This window comes from Kryptolebias marmoratus, linkage group LG6 (genome assembly GCF_001649575.2).
Source record: "Kryptolebias marmoratus isolate JLee-2015 linkage group LG6, ASM164957v2, whole genome shotgun sequence".
In the NCBI taxonomy this organism is placed as follows: Eukaryota; Metazoa; Chordata; class Actinopteri; order Cyprinodontiformes; family Rivulidae; genus Kryptolebias; species Kryptolebias marmoratus.
The window spans coordinates 25,987,166-26,009,070 of record NC_051435.1 but is presented as its reverse complement, the minus strand read 5'-3'; the positions used below and the strand labels follow the sequence as shown (position 1 = coordinate 26,009,070).

General features: G+C 37.4%; 1 protein-coding gene across 1 annotated transcript in view; it reads right to left on the bottom strand.

The window, feature by feature from the left end:
- The window catches only part of mao (monoamine oxidase), a 51,526-nt gene that overhangs the window by 16,899 nt on the left and 12,722 nt on the right, over window positions 1–21,905 (bottom strand). Inside the window, exons 2-5 of the mRNA XM_017429070.3 lie at window positions 16,802–16,896; window positions 15,906–16,043; window positions 5,360–5,464; window positions 5,179–5,270 (exon numbers count right to left, since the gene is read on the bottom strand). Of these exons, the coding sequence (XP_017284559.2) occupies window positions 5,179–5,270; window positions 5,360–5,464; window positions 15,906–16,043; window positions 16,802–16,896 (430 nt within the window). The remainder of the gene's footprint in view (window positions 1–5,178; window positions 5,271–5,359; window positions 5,465–15,905; window positions 16,044–16,801; window positions 16,897–21,905) is intronic.

Sequence of the window (21,905 nt, the reverse complement as noted above, 5' to 3'; positions counted from 1 at the left end):
AATTAGCATAATCAACATATAAAATGAAAATGGTTCATTTTACGTATTTGCAACCCCCACCTGCATTTATACATTACATAGATACTGTGCGGGTCAGTTTGACCCGGCAGTCAAAATGAAGGGTAAAAAAGGGTCAAAAATGTCTTATACTTTTTGTTTCTTTGCAACTGTGAGACACATTTCCACTCAAACACATATTCAGACACATACAGAGATGCACACCCTCTCCCTATCCTCTTTACCTCACTAATAAACTGTGGAAATGCAGGTGTTGTTATGACTTTTGACGGGAACCTTTCCTGTTCCTGTGGGTAAATAAAACCCACACTGAGTGGACACTCACCAGGGGAGGGGGGAAACATAAATATTCTCTGCAAAGGAGTCCTAAAAACATTACACATTGCACCTATTCATTTTTGCAATGTATCTTTGTGTATTTTAAATAATGCATAGTGTTTGCTATCACATGATGACATATCACTTGTAGACTGTGGAAACTCACAGGCACACATGCACTGTGTGAACTGTGTTCATGTTGCTAATCTCTTATTTTGTTGTTATTTTGTTCATTTCTGGTTCAAGAACACGGATTGAAAAAAGTTTTTAACACAAATCCTCATGACTCATTTGTCTTCATTTTAAATAAAGGGTCGATTTGAATAGGTGTCTCATTCTTTGAAAAGCAAAATATTCCAAAAAATTAATTTCAAGTATAAATATTGTTTTTTACTGTGTAGATTTTTTCAGTGGACAAAAAAAATTCAACATCCATTTTTTAATGAAAAATGAGTCAATTATCCTCATTGATCCTTAATTTGTGAGAGTTAAATAACATTATTTCACTAAATATTGATTGAAATGGTTAGTAATGGAGTTAATAATCAGATAAAAAAAAATGTTTCTGGGGATTTTTTTTTTTTTTTGGTTTTTCACATTACTGCATGATTGTCTCGCTGCTCCTGGTGGAAGGCGGACATCTTTTCTCTGTCTCCTGAGCCCTCCCTTGTCTGCCCTGCTCAGCTCTGTGTCTTGTCTCTTTTCAGAGCCTGTCTTTTGCATATTTTCCAAAATTTATAAACTATGGATCTGGTCAGCTGGTCTCTCAACACAATTGATCAAATCTTTTCGATGGGAAGACTGGGCAAGGGAGAGCCCGCTTGTCCAGATGGGACATTGTTCACTGGATACACAATGGTGTAATGAGTTCATGAGTTTTGTTTTTAGTTTTTGCTTTGTCTTGTTTTAAGGGATTTTTTGGTATTGGTCTTCTGGGCTTTTGGTTTAGTTCTTGTCTTTGTTTTTCATTACCCACTTGCCCTCAGTCTGCTCCTACTTTCCTGTCACGCCCATCTCCACCTGTCTACAATCCTCATTACTCACCTGTGCCCACGTCTCCTGATTTCCCTCTGTTTTTAAAACCCGGTCTCTTGTTTCACTTCCTCACCAGATCATTGCCTCAGGTACGGTCCTTGCCTTTTGTCAGTTTTCATGCCTTGCCGTTGGTTTTTTGTTTTCGGAATTTTGTTAGTTTTGCTGCCACGTCAGCTTCTTGTTTTCGTGTTTTGCTATTTCTTAAATTTTTCGTTAATTTTTTAATATAAGTTTGCGTATTGGGTTCGCCACACTCACCCCCAGCCTTGACACAAAGGATTCCTGGCAGAAGGGGAAAGTTGTGTGCCTATCGACTTTGTCAGTCGAGGACGTGGAGGATCTTTACATGTTTGGGTTTTTGATAACAGGATTTCTGCTGTTTGGATTAGGCAGTTACCTGACATATCGACAAATCCGTTAAATCCTGGCAGCGGTTCTGACCATTGAGAAGCTGCCAGGAATGCTTGATGGGATCTGCAGAACGATCAACACTCAGAATGTGAAGTTACATGAGCAGAATCGCAAACTGGATGTGATCCTTTCACAGGATCGCAGGCTAAATGCGGTTCCTGGACTCAGGAATGAAATGGGATAAATCTTGGAGAAAGTTGTTCACTCGGATCTGGCTGAATAGACCTGGAATTTGGCTGTTTGGATTCGCCATTGAGAAGCACTAGCAAGACTTTCAAGGCAGACAGAAAACACAATGTCAGCCTGACCCAAAACAATTGTTGTTGTCTGAATTTGGCTCCCCCGACACCGACCTTGTTGGCCAGCTATCTTCAATTTCTCCTGGATTTTATGTAAACAAGATGCTCTGCCCCCTCCCTTGCCTGAGGACATCTGTGGATCTGCTCTGGGCTGGTTGATAAACATTCCATCATATTATCAAAGACAATGACCTCTGTAACGTGATTCATGGACTTCTCTACAAACACACACAGACACACATTCATACAAACACAGTACACTGTTTTCCACTGTCTCTGCTTTGTCTCTTCGTGTATCACTCTGTTTGCTATCTGCACTTAATGTGCCTTTTTTTCTCTTCTACTTCTGTTAGTCTACCCTTATCAAATAGATTTATCTTACTAATGCTTCTCTAAGAGGAAAAATTATTCATATCTAAATGGTCTATTAAGACCTGTTATCAATGTATCAACTTTAATTTTTCCTCTTAGATGAAAGTTTTGATCCAAGTTAAATAATAGACTTTAAAATATTCCCATTAATTTATAGATCACTGAACGGCTCTGTACATAGTATACTAAAGACTTGTTATCAATATCATTATATCAACTATTTTGTTGCCTAGAATTGCTTTTGACTTGATTGATGTATTTCTATATTTGATCTGTACCTGACTGTTGTTTAGCGTCTGTAATTGCTTTTTGATTAGTATTCTTGATATTTTTAAATGGTTCCTCTTCAAGGAAAGTTTATCCATGTTTGTTAGTTTACAAAAAATTACCTGTTTATAGTTACACCAATGTTACTATTAGCTAAAATTACCCGATTGATGTTTTTTATTTTTGTATTTGATTCTGTTGTTATTTCTGTGTTGAAAAGCACTTTGGATCGTCTTGCTGCTGAAAAGTGTTATATAAATAAATTTCACTTCACTTCACCTCACTTAAAGATTTCCCCGGGTCAAATTGACTCAGAAACATCATTCCTGTTCCTCAGAAATGAACATAACAGGAGGGTTAAACATATAAGCTTTTATTTCTGTTCTTTTTAGCCACATTAGTCATACAAACTTAGAAATATTTTTGAAGAATAGCAACTTGAATCATTTTGGAGAAATGTTGATTTAACTGATGACAGACATCTGAAAAGCACTCATTGTAGATGTTCTGATTCTTTTCAGCTTTCTTAGGGTTGACAGCTAGTCATTGCAGCTCCCTCTTTTAATTTTGGACAAATAAGCTGTTTCCTTTTATTAATCTGTTAGGCTGAGAACCTGCAAATATCAAATAATATTTTTAGTCTGAATGAAAATATTTGTATGTCATCTGGTTTTTATTTTGCCCCTATACTTTAGTGAACAAATAGCTGACAAAGTAGTCTTCCACTCTTAAGCTTTAGCTTTGTTTTGATGTTCACACTGGATGCCAATCCTGAAAGCTCCACAACTTACATGATCTATTAGAATGTGGCTGGATTGCAGCAAATTTGGAAAACCTCATGAAGTGAAAATGTACTCATGATGCTGTTATATTCTTAGTACCCCCTTGTTAGATTTTTTCTTTTATTTTATGATGTCCTCAAGACAAATTCTTGTGCTCTTACCACATTGTATATTCACCTTGACATGATTCTCTTGGACTGCGCCAGGATGTCATGAGGCCAGCATCCTATCCAATCCTGTTTCAGATTCTTAACAACCACGCCACACTGGTGTGTGTGGTCCTAACATCATGATCTTGCTGCTAGCACAATGTAAAACCACCACGAGTTTGCTACATACGTTTTGCGCATGCTTCTAAGCATTGAAGACATACTATGGATCCATGCTTTCATGTTGTTGATGCCAAATTCTGACCCTACTATCCGAATGTTGCAGCAGAAATCGAGAGTCATCAGACCAGGCAATATTTTTTCAATCTTCTATTGTCCAATTTTGGTGAGCCTGTGTGAATTGTAGCCTCAGTTTCCTGTTCTTAGCTGACAGGAGTGGCACCTGGTGTGGTCTTCTGCTGCTGTAGACCATCTGCCTCAAGGTTTGACGTGTTGTGGGTCAGAGAGGCTATTCTGCATACATTGGTTGTAACGAGTGGTTATTTGAGTTACTGTTGCCGTTCTATCAGCTCGAACCAGTCTGGCCATTCTCCTCTGACCTCTGGCATCAACAAGGCATTTGTGCCCACAGAACTGCCGCTCACTGGATATTTTCTCTTTTTTGGACCATTCTCTGTAAACCCTAGAGATGGATGTGCATGAAAATCCCAGTAGATCAGCAGTTTCTGAAATACTCAGACCAGCCCATCTGACACCAACAACCATGCCACGTTCAAAGTCACTTAAATCCCCTTTCTTCCCCAATCAGATGCTCAGTTTGAACTGCAGCAGATCATCTTGGCCATGTCTACATGCCTAAATGCATAGAGTTGCTGCCATGTGATTGGCTGATTCAACATTTGCGTTAATGGGCAGTTGGACAGGTGTGCCTAATAATGTGGCCGGTGAGTGTATGTTGATGGTCCTAATTCATTAAACTAAGAATATTTCACCAGTGAATGTATAAAATATATGGAACCAGCACATGATTTCAAATCTATTTCATTAAAGCCTTGTGTTCGGTGTTAGGAAATTAAAGGATCTGATTGATTGATCGATGATACTGACTGAACCTTGGAAACAATACATCAGATTAAAAACTTGCCACTCAACTGTAAACCGTTTTGTGAAACATATCTTGTTATATTGTCTGTTTAATTTTAACACCAAACTTAAATCTTCAGGAAGAGGTTACAAACATTTTAGGTCTTCTTTTTGCAATCACGGGAGTCGCATCTTAATGAGTAATCAATAGACTGGAAATTTAAAGCACTTTCCATCAACATTATAACTAATCAGACAGAAAAAATCACACAAATTTCAACAATTTGTTTGATAGGGTTTGTGTTGAATTTTCTCTTTTATAAAAGCAAGACATTGTGTTTGGGGCGATTACAACTACATCCTAAAAATTTGTGCATTCAAAAATGTACATTTTCATAACTCATCAGGAATTCTTAATGTTTACTGAGGGGTTTGGTAAGAATCACAACAACATAGGTAATTACTGTGTTTGTAATGTCCCACCTGGTCCAGCAGATTTTTTCAAAAAGTTGCTGCATGGTCATTTTATCCCACTCTTCAGCATGGGGAGCTCTCCAGGGGGCCTCCCTGGGAATCTAAAACACAGCCCGAGGTTCAACGAGAACAGACGTGGGAACATTTAAGACCGTGTAAAGCACAAGAGCAACACTAAATCTTACTTTACCTCTTTGCCCATCTCATCCATTGTCCTAAAGAGGTTATTGAAGTCCAACAAGACGATGGGGTTCCACATAGGAGGAAAAGAGCCTTTGAATGGGTAAGACTTTCCCTGTCGGATGTTCAAAAACATTTTTACAATCATCTAAAAAAATTTGATTGATTATATTACTTTATTACAATTAATTTGATAATGAAAGCAGTTATACAAGTTTGCAGTGTCATAAAGTCAAATCTGAACAGTCTTCCACAATGAACTGCTGATCATATTGATACTGGACTGAAACTGTACAGATGTTTTTTTATTTAAGAGGTTTCAGTCAGACTGAATGCAGTTTATGTCACAGTTTACAACACTTTGCAGCCACTTTGCAGCCATTGAACATTAGAGAAATGCTTCACTGGGTCAAACCTGCAGCCCCTTGCTGAGTCAGAATGCCTAAACAAGAAAGAGTTGTGTGCACAGCAGAAGAAGAACTTATGTAATGTTTTACAGCTTAGTCAGGGTTATCAAGCTTGATAACAGCATCCATAATCTACATGCTGTTTGAATGAGAGGCTGCTCTATTTCTCAACCACAATACTGATTTGTGAAAGAGAAGAAAGTGGTGAAAAGGTGGAACTGATAAAAATCACTACATAAACATGCTGAGTTTAGTGTTTGCAAAAAGGTGACTTCCAGTGACATTATGACTTTTTGCCAACAACCAACAGTTGTGTGGGGGAATAGAACTCTATGCAACGACTAATTAATATATTTACTCACAAGCTATCTGTCAAATGTAACATCCAAACCTTAAGGACCCAGTTAAACTTCATATTAATCTATCTTAAAGTTTAACTCTAACTTCCAGTGAAAGGACCAAAGACTGAACTGATGCCTTTGAATGAGTTTGCTCATTTTTACAGTAAATCACAGAAAAACAAAAATATGACCAACTATCAAATAAAAAGATTAAGTATTCAACACTATTTTTAGTTTAATTTTAATTTGTTTATTAAATTCTGTAAAACAGTGACATTTCTAACTGTTCTCTGACCGTCAGCAGAGATCAACATCTGACAGCAGAATAAATCTGTTTGCAAATGGGATTTCTGCCAGTAAAACTATCAATACAGTTTTTAATCCTCCTGAAGCTCTCGTAACTGAAGGCAGTAAGAGAAGCACTTGTAACTTCGGGACTAATTGACCCGAAGGCCACGGGAGGGTTAAACACCTATTAAATAAACTACTCAACCAAACTGTGGTTCCATAATTACTCAAGGTTCATACATGTAAAACCCCATGTTTTTTTCCATACAAACATTTTTAGAGGTTTCTATCGATTTTGAGTGATTTCATCAAATGTTAAGCCATTTTTTAAAATCTAAATTGTTTTTTTTAAATGTATTATGAATGTTTGTACAGTGGGGAGGTTTTATTAACTATATGCTTCAAATACCATGAACAACCACAAACTGTACACAAAAGCAAGGAACAACACTTTTGGTAAACAAAAAAGAAAGTTTTTTTTTTTTTCCTACAAGTTAATTTCAAAGTAAAATTTTCCTAAATACAAAATTATGGTAGTTTGGGAAAACTGTTTTAATTTCATGACTGAAGGGTTGCAAGGCAAACTGTTTATGTAACAGATGATTATTGAACTGCACTTATAAAACCATATGCGCATGTAACATGATCTTACTGGAAGTAACTTGGGGTTTACAAACTTACCTAAAGACACATCAACATATGAGGGGCTATGGTCTGTTAGTTGACATCATGATGTCTACATCCATCATTTATCAGTGTGAAAAATACTCTGTACAGTTGAGCAATATTTTTTTTAGAAAATTTCTTTTGTGTTTTAATGCAATAGGAATTAATGGATCTGGACACGCAAATGTATTTCCATTATCTCTTTTTTCATACTATGCAAACCTAGAAGACATTAAAACCAAATTTCCTATTTTTTAGACTGAATAGGAAGCTTGGTTTGGACTGGCTCCAGGTCAGTTGGTTAGCCATCCATTTTCTTCACCTGCTTCTCCTTTTCGGGTTGCAGGGAGCTGGTGCCTATCTCCAGTAGCCATGGTGCAAGAGGCGGGACACACCCTGGACAGGTTGCAAGTCCATCACAGGGCCACATAGAGACGAATGAGTCAAACAACCATTCACATTCTCAGCCTAAATAGGGAGCCTAAAATTGGTTTGTGAGAAGAAACCGGAGTACCCGGAATAAACCCACAGGGAGAACATACAAACTCCACCCAGAAAGATCCCAGGCAGGAGGCAATCCTGCAGCCTTCTCACTGGGAGGCTACAGCTCTAACTACTCTAACCACTGTTCCACTCTGTCACCCTCAGTTGGTTATGGTGCATAATAATGCTGACCATGAAATAAAGCACAGTTTGATCTTGTGCAGGGTGAGGAGCAGGTGGGGATACGTGCAGTGTATGCAGGGTGCTCGAAAAGTAGCAATAATGCATATGGTATGTACAGTTGGTATGAGGCATCAACTGCTGAGAAAGAAAAACTGGTAATAGCTGGGTATAAAATGACAATTTCTGAGTATAACTTGAGAGAAGAATTTGGCAGAGGAAAGAACTGACAGGTACTCAAATATACTTGATATGTAGCATTTCCATTGCTGTGTCCAATTCTAACAAACGGCTGTGTAGTCTGATGAAGAATAGAATTTTACAGTTTCATGTATATAGGTCAAACATGTTCTTCACATTATTTTTCCAATTATAAACTCAATAATAATTTGAATGGCACAAATCTGTGATGCATGGAAGTTCAACTATAATAAATATGTAAGTATCAAATGAAATGACCCAATATTGAAAATCATGCAGATTTTAAGGTCTCTGTTTGACATGTTAGCTTCTTTTTAAACCCACATAGCCAGTTTTAACAACCTAAGTATTCAACATGAAGAAAGAGTTACAATACCAAACCTTCTATCATGAAATAGTAAATTATTACAAAAAATGTACACAGTATGGCTGTCAGTGTAATGAGGCCTTGTGTAGCTGTACTTTTTCAGTACATATAGCAAACAATGAGATGAATTGTGTACGGCCACTTCGTGCATTTTTTTGAGTCAATTGAGCGATGACCCGGGTAGAAGTAATGACAAGCCTCCTTTTAAATGGAGAGAAAAGTGTTTAACGGTGGGATAATATGTCACCCTAAATCAGGGACAACCTAGAAGCACATGACTTCATGGTGTCATTTAACTGCTGACAACATAAATATTCAACATAGACAGAAAAAATACAGAAGTCACCTACTGTTTAAACACAGAGCAAGTAATTTATCCTACTCAACTAATTCATTGACTTTTTTTTTCATCACATTTCAAATTTAGAAATGAAACAACTTTGTTTCGTTAAAATCAGTCATGTGATTTAGCTGCTAGATTTGAGAGGGTCATTCGGCTGATGCCCCAGCTGATACAATGCTTGAAATGGAGGGCAAACCATGCCCACCCTGCTAGCCGCACACCATTTGCAGCTAGCTGGGTGTGTATGCAGCCACTGTTTGATCATAAACACAGGTGATTTCTCTGAATCCTGCTGCCTATTTATCACCACACTGATGAACAAACCAGAGACAGACAGAGAGGGATGACAGTCAAAATGTACAGTATCTGCTGCTGTGGACAAACAGGTCTGTCACCATGGTGACGCTGGTCAAGTGAATACAGAGAGCAGAGGGAAGGAGGCAGATATGGCTGCTTTTCTTTCCCCCTCAGTAAGCAGCAGGTCAGCCTGACTCAGAGAACCAACCAAAGGCAACATGGATACAGGAGCTACTTTGCAGGATGGAAAGTACATTTGGCAATAATCTTTAAGATAAACACCTGAGGATATGACACATGCTCATCTCTCGTCTCTACCCATTGACTCCCACTCTTGTTGTTCAAATTGTCCACTTTACCTGAATAACCATTTACTGCACTGACCTCTGAGATTTTTTTCATAATTTTTTTATATTAAATAACAAAGCTATTGCTTAACTGGTTATCCCCATCAGTCACTGTGTGAAAGAAGGGGTACATAAAAACATAAAAGTTATCAAAATCTTTTTCAATGCATGTTCTTAAAAACGCAGGTCTTTATTTACTGAAGGAAACCTGGTCAGCCTGCAGGAAATCACTTTAATGTCCATAGAAGCTGATTTGCTTAAAATGAATTATTGTAGATGCAAAAAACAGTAAAAAACATGCACACGTGAAAAAAAAAAATTCTATTTAAGTTTAACAACTGATCTGGATCCAGATAAGACTTTATTTAGCTTCTGATCCAGACCATTCACCACCATTTAGAGACCTTTACCACAGACAAAGATGCTAATGAGCCTGTTTTTATATTTACATGTTATTTATGATAGAAATAACATCTAACTTCCTTGGTGAAGTTAACCTTTAGATCCAGGTGCAGTAAACAACTGGCGAGGACATTAAAAAGTTACCGTAAATAATAAAAAGCTGGGAACTGTCAAATTTGATATTCCGAATGTTTTATATTTGACTGAATATAATAATATGGGCCATGTTTCAAGAAAAACACACAAAATAAGTTAAAATTACCTCTGAATGAGTATGAGAGTACATAAGTTCAACAGCTTCACATGACATGCGTAAGATGGTTTTATAAATGAACTAAAAGTCCATGTGAAAACAGCTGACACACTGAAGTTTTCTTTTATTGTCAGTGTAGGGGTACTTGAAAATTATGGTCCGTTTTCCTCAGTGAACGTACAAATGTGCATGAGATCCACAGTACAGCCTGGAGAACAGAACAATCCCACACTCTTTCTCAATCTGTGATAAGCACAGAGAGTATTTAATCAAAGTGCGTTTTCCCATCTCTGATAGTGATAGCTCATTAATGAATGCACTGCTGAGAGCTGTGGTGCCTGTCAGGCAGTAGTTTGCTGATAAGGGAAACCAGCTCTGGCCTTTAGGATTACAAGCTGCCACAGAAAAGCTGATTAGTTTTGCGGCCTGCTTGAAAGCTAACCCTAATTACACAAAGGCTTGCACCGCTTACTGGTTTACTAAGTTGACTTGTGGAAAGATAGCCAGACGTTGTCATGCAGCTTAGATTGATGGAAACATCAACTTGCATGCATTCTTTTTTTTTTTTCTTTACTAAACCAGACAGTGAGAGGAAATATTTTCATTCTGTCATTTTTTACAATTTACTCCTCTGAAGTGTTTCTGCGCGGATCCAAAGCTACTACCCATCAAAACCAACAATGTACTTTATATGTTTGAAACTCTACAAAGTGAACTGAAGGGTAGGGGTTTGATGCATCTTGAACAGAAAATAAAGGCACTGGTACATAAAAAAAAATTCTGTGTGGTCTAAGTTTTTTAATGAGGTACTGACTAAAGGACCAGCAACTCGTGCAGGTCCAGCTAGCTAGTCATAAAATGTTTGTTCTAATTAAAACTCTCAATTATCAAGTTAGAATGCACTTGAGTGTTGTATATACAATATGTCCATTGTCCATCACACACTGAGATCAGTTTCAGAATCAGGAAACCACAAACAGGGAGGAGGTTTTTATTTTCATTTCAACTCAAGCAGTAATTAGAAAAAAATGAAGTGGCTAAAACTATCTCCGCTTCTACAAAGTAATGGCACGCAAATTATCATTACCAGAATGAGACCATTAAAACCTGCATGATCTTCTTAATTGGGTTTGGCAGAGCTTAATAATGATTTTGTTAGAATATTTTTATCAATCGATTGATACTTTTTAAAGGCAGTGAAGGCAGTCATAATGCTGCTATACTCTTAGCTCTTTCCAAATAAATTTTTCTTTCTGTTGTCTGCAAGATGCTTTCCTACATCCTCACCAGCAGCATGTTCCCACAACAATACTACCTTATATGCCCATAATCACACCACGCCCAGGACACCACAATGGTACAACTCTCTTAGACTGCTTCAGGATGCAGCTAAATGCTAAAAGCGAATGCCACGCCAGCAAGATGTTCCTACCATGGGTCTTCATGCAAAACCTGTGAAGAAACTGAGCCGCTCCTTCTTTCTTCCTATTCAAATAGGCCTAACCATGACAAGAACAATGTCAAATAAAGGACGGCTAAGCGTGGCATGGTGTTTATATGCATGCAGAGTGTTGGCTAGTTTTTGCAGTCATGTACAGGGTTTCCCCCAGTGTATTATAAGCCTAGTGGACTGCCAGGCTTTGGTGACCCGGCCGCCAGGCTAAGCTCCGCTTGTTTATTATGAATACATAATTTTTTATACACCTTTTTTTCCGACCGCTCCCCCAAAAACGATACCTTTATCTACCTCACCGCACGAGGGTACGCACGCCAACAGTGACGCAATCACGCTGTCCCCGCCCCTGCGTGAAGGTCCCGCGCGGTGTCACGTCGTGCACCTTTTGTAACTTGGTGTGGACCGTGCGTTCCGCGCTCCGTTCAAAATGGACGGTGTCGGTGCACTTTGAGTCGCCTCGTGCTGAAAAGTGCTATATAAATAACCTACCTACCTCTAGCGGAGCTGGTTTGCCTGTATCTGCATTTATATGATTCCTCTATGAGAGATCACAAAGATAATCAAACGGTTCAAAACTCATGGAAGGAGATTACTGCTGCAGCTGATAAAAAGGAGTTTTTATTGAAATATTAGTCCCATGATGGGCGAATCACAACTAAAGCAAATAAATCAAAGAAAGTCAGACTGAAGGCTTTAAGTTTAAACATCCTCTCTGTATCACAGTCAGAAACACAACAGCTCTTCCTCCTGAATACGTGCAGCCATATTTGATGTGACAACCATCTGCTCTCTTTTTACCGTATTTCCACTGGTGAGACGTGTGTTGGTGCTTTGTTTGCACTTTTTCATTTATGTTAATTTAATTTATTTGTAAATGTGACTTAAATTAGGATTCAAATGAAGTGCAAACAATTTGTATTTATTTTAATTTTACTTTTGTTTTAAAAAGTATTTCAAAAGGGGCATTTTGTAAAACTGTAGTTGTGTAAATATTTGACACAAATATCTTACAATATCACATAATAAATGGCCATATTTTCAACTTTCTGTCAACTTTAATCTTTTTTTTTTACTAAATCACGGTCGGCTGGCGAACGGCCACCTACCACCGGGCTTAGCCTCCTTTCTGGGGGAAATCCTGATGTAGCTTAATCTTGTAGTTTCTAGTGAGAAAAGCAGCAGTGTGCAAAGCAGCTGTGCTGCAAAGAATGTTGCAAGAACTTACTAGCGAGTGTGATGGTGTCATATTATAGGAATGAGGTCAGCGTGGCCAGTCCTTTACAATGAAGGTTTTGTGCCTGCTCAGAGTCATTGTAGGACTAATATTTGTAACTCATCATGATGTAGAGATCACAAAGTAAAAAATTAACTGCCAGGATCATGTCAATAATGATGGCAGTATCTTGCTTGTAGAATTATTCTATATATTCTATTGGTAATTTCTGTCTTTTTCTGGGATTTACTGATAATAAGAAAACTAAATAGTATTAAGCACACTACCATTATGGTAAAAATATCTGTCAAGGTTCAGACTCTCCTCATGTTTCTGCAGAGTCAGCTGTGGGAAACATCTAACCTCTCACCTCTGCACAGATCTGTATGCACAAAGGCAGAAAAATAAACGCATGCAGACAAGACTGGCTACTGACAGGGATGGTGGAAAGCAGCTTTGATGAGGCAAGCTGCCATGGAAACCGGTCAGGAAGCTACGGGTGCTACACAGATCTTGCATCTTACAGATAGTATCCAAGGTGACACACACACAGGGGCGCACGTGACTGTTCACTACAGTCGGTCAGAGATTTATTTTCCCAGTGTCCAGTGTCATGCTGATGACATGTCAGATGTCTGCTGAAGTAGGCCAGACCATGCTTTATTGCAGATTACCTATTATGTAATTAGAAGAAGGAAATATAGAAGAAATTAAAAAACAGAGCATGCTGTTTATATAACAATATGTCACCAAAATGTTTATGTATGTTTATGCACACAGCACAGATAACTTTTGCAGCACCACCGGACAAAAAATTACACAATAATCTGCTTTCTATTAAAATGGAAGTGTTCTGAGAATATATATATATATATATATATATATATATATATATATATATATTTCTAAGTTTAAATTCTGCAGTTGCAACTTTTTTTTTTTTCAGCTGCAACTAATGCAATAACTACACTGAAAACCTACTCAGTTTACTGAAAGGTTATTTGAACTCAGAAGTGTGGGTGGTGGCCATTAGTACAACTTTCCAGGTAAAGTGCGTTTGCTGAAGTGCATGTGTGTGTGTCCACACCCCTAGAACAGAAGCTCAAAGTCCACCTCTGAAGTTATGATTGAAACACTGCCTGTGTGGAGATAAGCTTCCTCTAGCCACCACATAGAGAGGGCTGCCAGTCGCACTACTTCAGTCCAGTTCATGGATTTACAACTGGTGTTTCTTGGCCAGGGTACAAGGTAACAAAGACAAATTAAATCAGGAGGACGAACACAACTCAGTTAATGTCAGTGGTGCACCAACATTAATGAGATATGGCGCAATGAATAAGAAGAACAAAGAAAGATGGCCTTGGTATCTCTTTGTTTGCCTTTCATCCAATCAGAAAAAAAGAGAAACTGAATTAGAGAAATCCCTCAGGCAAAGATTAGCATCTCCAGTCACTAATGGTAAAGCAGTAAAACTCACTAATGTTGTAATGAGAGAGTGGCTGGCTGCTTCACAGGTATTAGGTAAGATCCAGGAAAGACATGTTGTTTGGTTTTCTTCTGAATATTCCCCTGGTGTTCTCTAAGCACTACTGTCACTATGGACTGTACAAATGCGGATAATCAAAATACCGTATATTCCGGACTATGCACACTTAAAATCCTTGAATTTTCTCAAAAAACGACCGTGCGCCTTATAATCTGGAGCACCTTATACATGTAGGAAGTCGTAATGTTTTAGTAGGACTTTGGTAAACTACAAAGCTGCACCGCTTGCAGCATTAAGGCTCAGTTACAGTTGCGCAGGGCTCTACGCACGGCACAGAATTGACGCTTACGTCGGTGCAGTATCCTTCCGTGAGTGCACAACGATACGCCTTGTAGTCCAGTGTGCTTTGTATATGACAAAAGTTTGAAAATGGACCATTCATTGACAGTGTGTCTTATAATCCAGTGGGCCCTATAGTGTGGAAAATACTGTAATCTTTCTCTTACAGGCATTAAACCTAAGCAGCCACATCTTATTATAAGTAAATTATAGTGCAAATCCTGATCATATGAAACTTATCCATAAAACATGTTTTGTTATCAAGGCAAGGATAACGAGGCATGGCCTGCGACAGCCTACTTATGTTTCTTTTTACTTGTTTCTTGTACCAGTTGAGTTTGTTGAAAGTGAAGAAAAAATAATAAAACAAAATCCATTTTTACACCTGAATGGAGACCCTAGAACTTTTCAAACATTTGCAAGTGACAACATAAATATCACAACTTTCTCGTCCAGACTTCTTGCAGCAATATTAAAGCTTGTTCTGTAGCAAAAGTTCTTGAAGACTGCACTGACCCAATGTGTGACTGTAGCAGTTATGCTGTGAGAAAGTAAAGAACCTGTCAAGAACCTTAACAGTCCTTCCTACAAACCTGCATATTGTCATTTTGTGTAAATGACCAACTTTTTGGTGTGGTGAAAGCTCTTCTCACCACAGAAAAACTCTTACTATAGAGTGCATGTGAGAAACAACTGCAGAACAATCTGGGCTTAATAGTAACATTATAAGGTTATCTTTGGTCTATACCTTGCTTCCTAAAAAATGAAAAAAAAAGCTTTTTTGGCTTCAAATCTGACAGTCTACTCAATTTATTACTGTATGTCATAATAATTATTTTTATTATTTTTTCCTTATATTTAAAAAAAAACAAGGCACTGGTGAGATAGCTTGCAAGTTGATTTACTGGGGTATGAGTATTCCAAATATATATTTAAAAAGTGCAATGTAAGCAAAATTTCATAAAAAGTAGTTCCAAAGCGTTGTCTTGATGAAGATTATGTTCATAAATGTACTGATCTCGTTGTGCACGCAGTATAAACTGCCAAAGGTATGTCATAACTCATAAAACAAAACATTGAGAAACTACTTTTGTACTACTTTCTTTAAAATTGTGTTCTTATAGCAAAATACATTCATCAACAGTTCAATGACACACCCTTTATCTAATGAAGGCTTCATGGAAGTACAGTTACAGAGAAACTGATGGCAGATTAAATGTAGTTGAATAATATACACTTCAATGCTGCTGGAAGATGTTAAATTAGGTTGGCAGATAAACACTAACATGACTTTCCTATCTAGTGAATAATGGGACAGATTTGGGATGTTTGCATTCTCTTTTGCTGAAGGTCAGCATTAGTGCAAAACAAGACAAGGTCACACCTGAAAAATCTGTTACCCTGAATAGATTTTACATCACCCAAAGCTTCACACCAACATCAAAAACAAAAGGTCAAAGACAATAAACAGATGCTGGGGTACTCACATGGACATAGTGTACAAGGTTTTCCTGCTCGTTGACTTTGTAGGTCTTTACGCCGTACTCTTTGGCCAACCGAAGGATGCGGTTCTGAGTTGGTCCAACATAGGCCCCACCTAGATCAACCCACTTTGTCTCCTTGTTCTGAGAAAAACAAACAAAAAAGGTCAAAACACTAATAAAGTGAACAACTACAATACAGAACATGCTGAAAAGACTGGTGTTCTCGTGCTTCTGGAAACCTATGTAGCTTATGAAAGTCTTGATCACAAAAGTTCTCCAAAAAGCTCCTTCCTGTTGGGTTGCAACCTTTTTTGTGACATTATTACAGAGAGTAACCCTTTATGTGAAATATCAAATGACTTTTGTTGACTTCAGTACTTTAGATGTTTTTATATTGACTCTAAAATTTCACCCAGTGCATATTGTTCAAATCTATGCAGATGACAATTAACTCTAAAACTGTCAATTTTGGTAACCAGATCAACATCTACAACTTTAAGAGGAATTCTAAAAAAGTCTGGCTCTGCTTACACTAAATATTACTTAAAACTGATATATGACCAAACAGTAGTCTCCAATATTGGACATTTCTGTTTTACAATATTATTAATATTTTACAATATTTAAAAACTAAAGTATTTTATTATAGTAACAATACTACATTATTATAAATAGTATGTATGCATTTTTTTTTGTTGATGTCTTTACATGTTTAAGATGTCGCAATCACCATTTAAATATTTTGGGTGGAAAATTATTTATTTGGAGACTGGGAAGAAAAGGTGCTGGATAAAAAAGCTAAGTGTCATTATGGAACTGTTAAAGCACATTACTGTAGCAGTAATGTAACCATGTCTGAGGTAACGTTACTAACATTATGTTACATATCCTGGTCTTACCCGCACAGTGAAGGTGCGACCACCAACTCGATCCCTGGCCTCCAGCACAACAGGGTTCAGCCCGCTGGCTTTTAACAACTTTGCTGCACTTAAACCTGCAAACAGACAGAAAAAATATACAGTTTAGGAACTCACAGCACAAAATGTATCTGACAGCATAAGAAAGATAAGGATTAAAATAATTAGAAGCCAGTCTAAATTATGTTAGTCTTACCTACATGACTGCCTTAAATTTATTCATTTAGGCTTTTGCTGCTCTGATAACTTTACAAATCTGTGTAATGGTTGTGGAGCAGAGTGTCATGGGGAGATCACTGCTGCCCCAAGGGCCGAAGAGAAACTCTTCCACAACAAATCACAATCCAGCTGACTTGCAGATCATGTGAGGAGACACAAAAAGCAGAACAAACAGCAGAACACTTCCACAAATGCTGTCTCCTTCACAAACTAACCAACTATAGAGTATATCACACACTGACCCCAAGCAGGCCCTGTCAGAACCTTAATCCAATCAGACATAATGTACATGAACCTGGGTATGCACACAGATGCACAATGAAGAGGATTACTGCAGTGCAGCATAAGGCTATGCAGCACTGGACTGCTTATATTTATTGAAGATCTATAGACAGTAATACTCTCTGCGAACATACACAGTAAAGCCAATTCAGGTCAGTGTTGTTGTCTCGTAATCCTAAAACTGTGGGTTTGAGCCCAGGTTGCATCAGGAAGGGCATTTGGCGTAAAACATTTGTCAAATCTTCCAGGCAAGTTTGCTCATTTCGATGACCTCTGCAGCAGGGAGCAGCTGAAGGAAAGAAGGAACAGCAAACAGTTTGAATAACCATAAAATCTTTTAACAAAGCTCTATTAATTCTCTGAGCCTTTTTGGATTAGTTTCCTTCATAGTAGCTGTAATCTTTCTAAAATAAAGATAAACTGGATAAATATAAACATCTTGCTGCACTACTAGAAATGGGCATGGATGACAAGTAAAAAAAGGTTTAGAAGAAAAAATAAATTCTTAAAAATTGTATTGTATACATATTTTCTTAAAATTAGAACAATTTAGTTCTGTGAATTAACATTTTTAAATGCCATCTTGGTGTAGCACATTATTGAATCTGTTTCAGTGAATAAACACCTGTTTGAACAAAAGTTATCAGGTTTCAGTGCTTTTATAGTTTTCTCTCTTTGCTGCAAAGGTGTCCGGTCAATTTTTACCTTATCTGTTCATTTGTTACACAGAGGACAAAGTACACCTGCATCAGATGTGATTCTGAACCTGAAAAATCTGATTCTGTTCCAAGCTCAGAGCCCTGGATGTGTTATAAAGAAAAAGACTGAAGGAGCTATAGTTCCAAAAGATTCACATATAGAAGTTCCTGAAAATGGAAGTATGCTAAACCAAAACAAGTTTAAACAAACATGTATTTACTAAAACACATTACAGGAAGTTAATAAGATCCCACTCTCTTTTCCTACCTCTAAACATGAAAATTCTGCCCCAGCCTGAAAGTTAATGCAAGGAACATATGAAAGTCTACCATTTGAGTTCAATATCTTAATTTGAGAGTCGGCAGCACTTGTGTAGCCAGAGCTGGGTGACTATATTGGTGTTGGACTGAAATGCTAGGCCATTGTACTTGGAGATGAAACTGATCTGATCCAATATCAATATGGAAAGTAGCAAATTACAATTGTTAGCGTTACTGTAATTGAGTATGATTTTTTTTGCAATTTTTTAAAAAATTTTATTTACATAATTGTTGCAACCTGCTCTTTTACTTGAGTATATCAAGTTTTGTACTTAATTTTAAATGCCACCCATTACTGAGTAAAAAAGTGAATAAACACATGTTAATTTAAAAAAAAAAGCACCATAATGTTTACATGCTGGTGTAGACTCTCTGTCAACCAGGACATGGTACATCCAAAAAAAGATTAAAAACAGAAACAACTGGACTTCTGTTCTGTAGATGAATATGTTTTGCTTCTCACCCAAGGAGCGTTCTCAATTCAAAAAGCAGTGAGTGTAGAGTTGAAGTTTTTAAACATCTCAGCTCAGATAAAGCTCCTCAAATGAGATCGAAATGTCTTCAGATACAGAACACAAGTTCAGTTGTTTTTGTTTCTTAGCCTTTTTTGGACATAACATCTACAGTGACTGGGTCTGTTCCTCACCAGTCAGCTGGTGTATGTCTAGCTAGAAGGGATGACGAGCTGCGAAGGAGGAGTTTCCCCGTTGAACAAACTAATAGAGATCGTCCAGAAACTCCACCCACTCAGAGGGATGCTTTGTCCACTGGCATGGATCAAAACTCTGCAGACATGCACTTGTCGGTTCGTCACCTGTCAACTGGGGAAAAGCAATACCTCCATCACGACTTCTGTTCAAGTCGAACTAAAAATACTAAATAAACGTCTGGAACTCCTGGCCATGCTTAAAAGACATCCTGGCTTCAAGTTAAAGGAAAGAAGCTGCTTCATTTTGCTGCTAGCTGTGTTAGATAACAGCAACATATATATATATATATATATATATATATATATATATATATATATATATGAGAATAGGAAAATTTTTATTATCAGTCACAATAAGGAACTGTTTAAGTTACAATAAAGAGGCTGTATGATACATTTAATTTCATGGTTCTGTTAATAATATTTTGTACAATTCACAGTGCAGCTCCTTCTTCAATTATTATAAATTTTCCATGTTTTCTTAAAGTTACAAGTTAATTTGGTTAAATAAAATAATTTTACTTAAAATTTGATCCATAAACTACATTTTATAGATTAAATGATATAAAGACAATATATATATATATAAAATAGTGAACTCATCAGCTGCTCTGGACCAGCAGGTAATAGGTTTGGTCTCTGTTACCATGGTGATCTAAGTAGGCTAAAAGAAATCCTCCTTGGTGACACTGAACACTCAAGACTTTCACTTCAACATAGCAGCTAAACTGTTAAATTCACTTTGTGGTCCAGCTCTCTGGTAATACACTGACCATCAGTGGATTAAAAAATCCTCCTGTCCTTTCCTTTGTGTGTCAGGTTTTTTGAGAGTAGGAACCCAAGGATGCAGACTGGATCAAGAACCAGTTGGTCCAAAATAAAGAACTTACTTACAAAAATAAAAAGGCTGACAGGGCAGTGGGCAAAAAATAACAAAATCACTAAAAACACATAGGGAGCAGGCAGGTAAACAAACAATATGACCAAACTGAAGATGGAATGAAAACCAGGAGTTAAAACAGACATGGAGTGATCAACTTACTTTTTACTTGAGCATATTTTTTTTAAAACAACAGGTAACTTTCCTTGTACTTGAGTAAAACTTCAACAAAGTAACTGTACTTTTACTTAAGTACATTATTTTAGAACTTTTTCCTCCTCTGACATCTCCCTCTGATATTGACATCATTCTTAGATAACAGGCTGAAGTCACTAATCCAACCACTAATCCAGACTCTATGGTTCCGTGTTGCTGCAGTTTGTAATTTTGGCTGATTTTTATAACATTAGTTTAAGCTTACAGCCAAAATGTTGTCACACAATTAAACATTTAGCTGTGTGGCAAAAAGGCGCATCAGGGGTGGGTTGGTTTCGACCCCCTTCACTGTCTCAGTCCGGTCAGAAATCACACCAGGGTGGCCAGAAAGCATCTATGTCCTGTGTTTTGTGAAAGAGCCTACTGACTGCTTCCAGAAAAGCTTCAGCAGACAACAAGTGAGCTGAATAAATTACAGAAAGGTTGATCTGTTGGATCTTTTTGAACTGAACCTTTACTTGTCGTGGAACATGTTGGAGCTGAGGTAGGCAGAAGGTTTCTAAGCTTTCAGCTTTAGTGACTCATATGAATAATTATTGACATTCACAACTGTAATGGTACACTAACTGCTGTGTCAAATAAGTTTGGCCTTAAACTGATCAGTGGTACAATTTAACAGTCAGTTGTGTTTCATAGTCAGGTTTTGCAGTCAATGTCACACAAACTCAGAGCAAGAGGTTGGTGACAAATCAGAATGACATACACTGGTGGGAAAACAGAAGCAGTGTTCACTATTTTTACTTTGCAAAGTAAAAACAATTATGTCTGATTACCTACACAGGTAGGGTTTACGATGCATTATCAAATCCTAATGTCTGGAAATCATTCAAACTGTAAATAAAGAATGAACAATTGATCAATTGCAGCTCTTAAAACTTGATTTTCACACAAAGAATTAAAAGTTGAGAGGCACATGAGTGTGTAAAATTTATTTGAGCTTGTTTTGAATTAAACAAAACACAATCCTTTGTATATATTGTACTTCTACAGTGTTTTTTGACCTTCATTAACTAGATACATGCAGAGTTAAACCCAGAGGTAAGTTGTAACCAACAGAAACCTCAAACAAACTATCTCATAGCTACATTCTCTGCATGCATCCACATCTGTGCAAATATTTTTCTGGTCTTTGACCTGAATTCTCTCCTTCTCTCACCATCTTCACATTTTTTCACTCACTTCTCCCAAATCCCACAAAGCCTTATTGAAACCGACAAGGTTTATGTAAGTTTAAACAGTTTTTTTGGCATTACCCAACTTGAGCCATACTTCCCTGTCCAAGCACATCCTTCCTGTCAGGTTTTAGACACAGCATTCGGCCCGACTAAAAACAAAAAAGATCACAAGTCTTTCACTGCTAAATTGATGTTATTACCTGCACTCAGCTCAAAAGGTCAGCATCTCTCTTTAAAAACAAAAAGCATCTGTCTGCAGCCTTTGTTTATGCCTACAGCTATCACTGCGAATAGAAGCTTCCTGTCAGAATAATGATTAGATCAGAAAACTTGCCAAAAGCAAGGGTTTGCTTTTTAAAATAAAAACAAAGCTTTTGTTTTAACTAATCAAATAGATTCATAAATATGCTGGTGTAGATTCTCAGTCATCCAGGCCATGGTAAATTCAAAAAAAAAGTTAAAAAACAAAAACAACTGGACTTCTATTCTGTAGCTGAAGACGTTTCGCTTCTCATCCGAGGAGCTTTCTCAATTCAGAAATAGAGAGTGTGGAGTTGAGCTTTTAAAGCTGAGATGTGATGTGAGC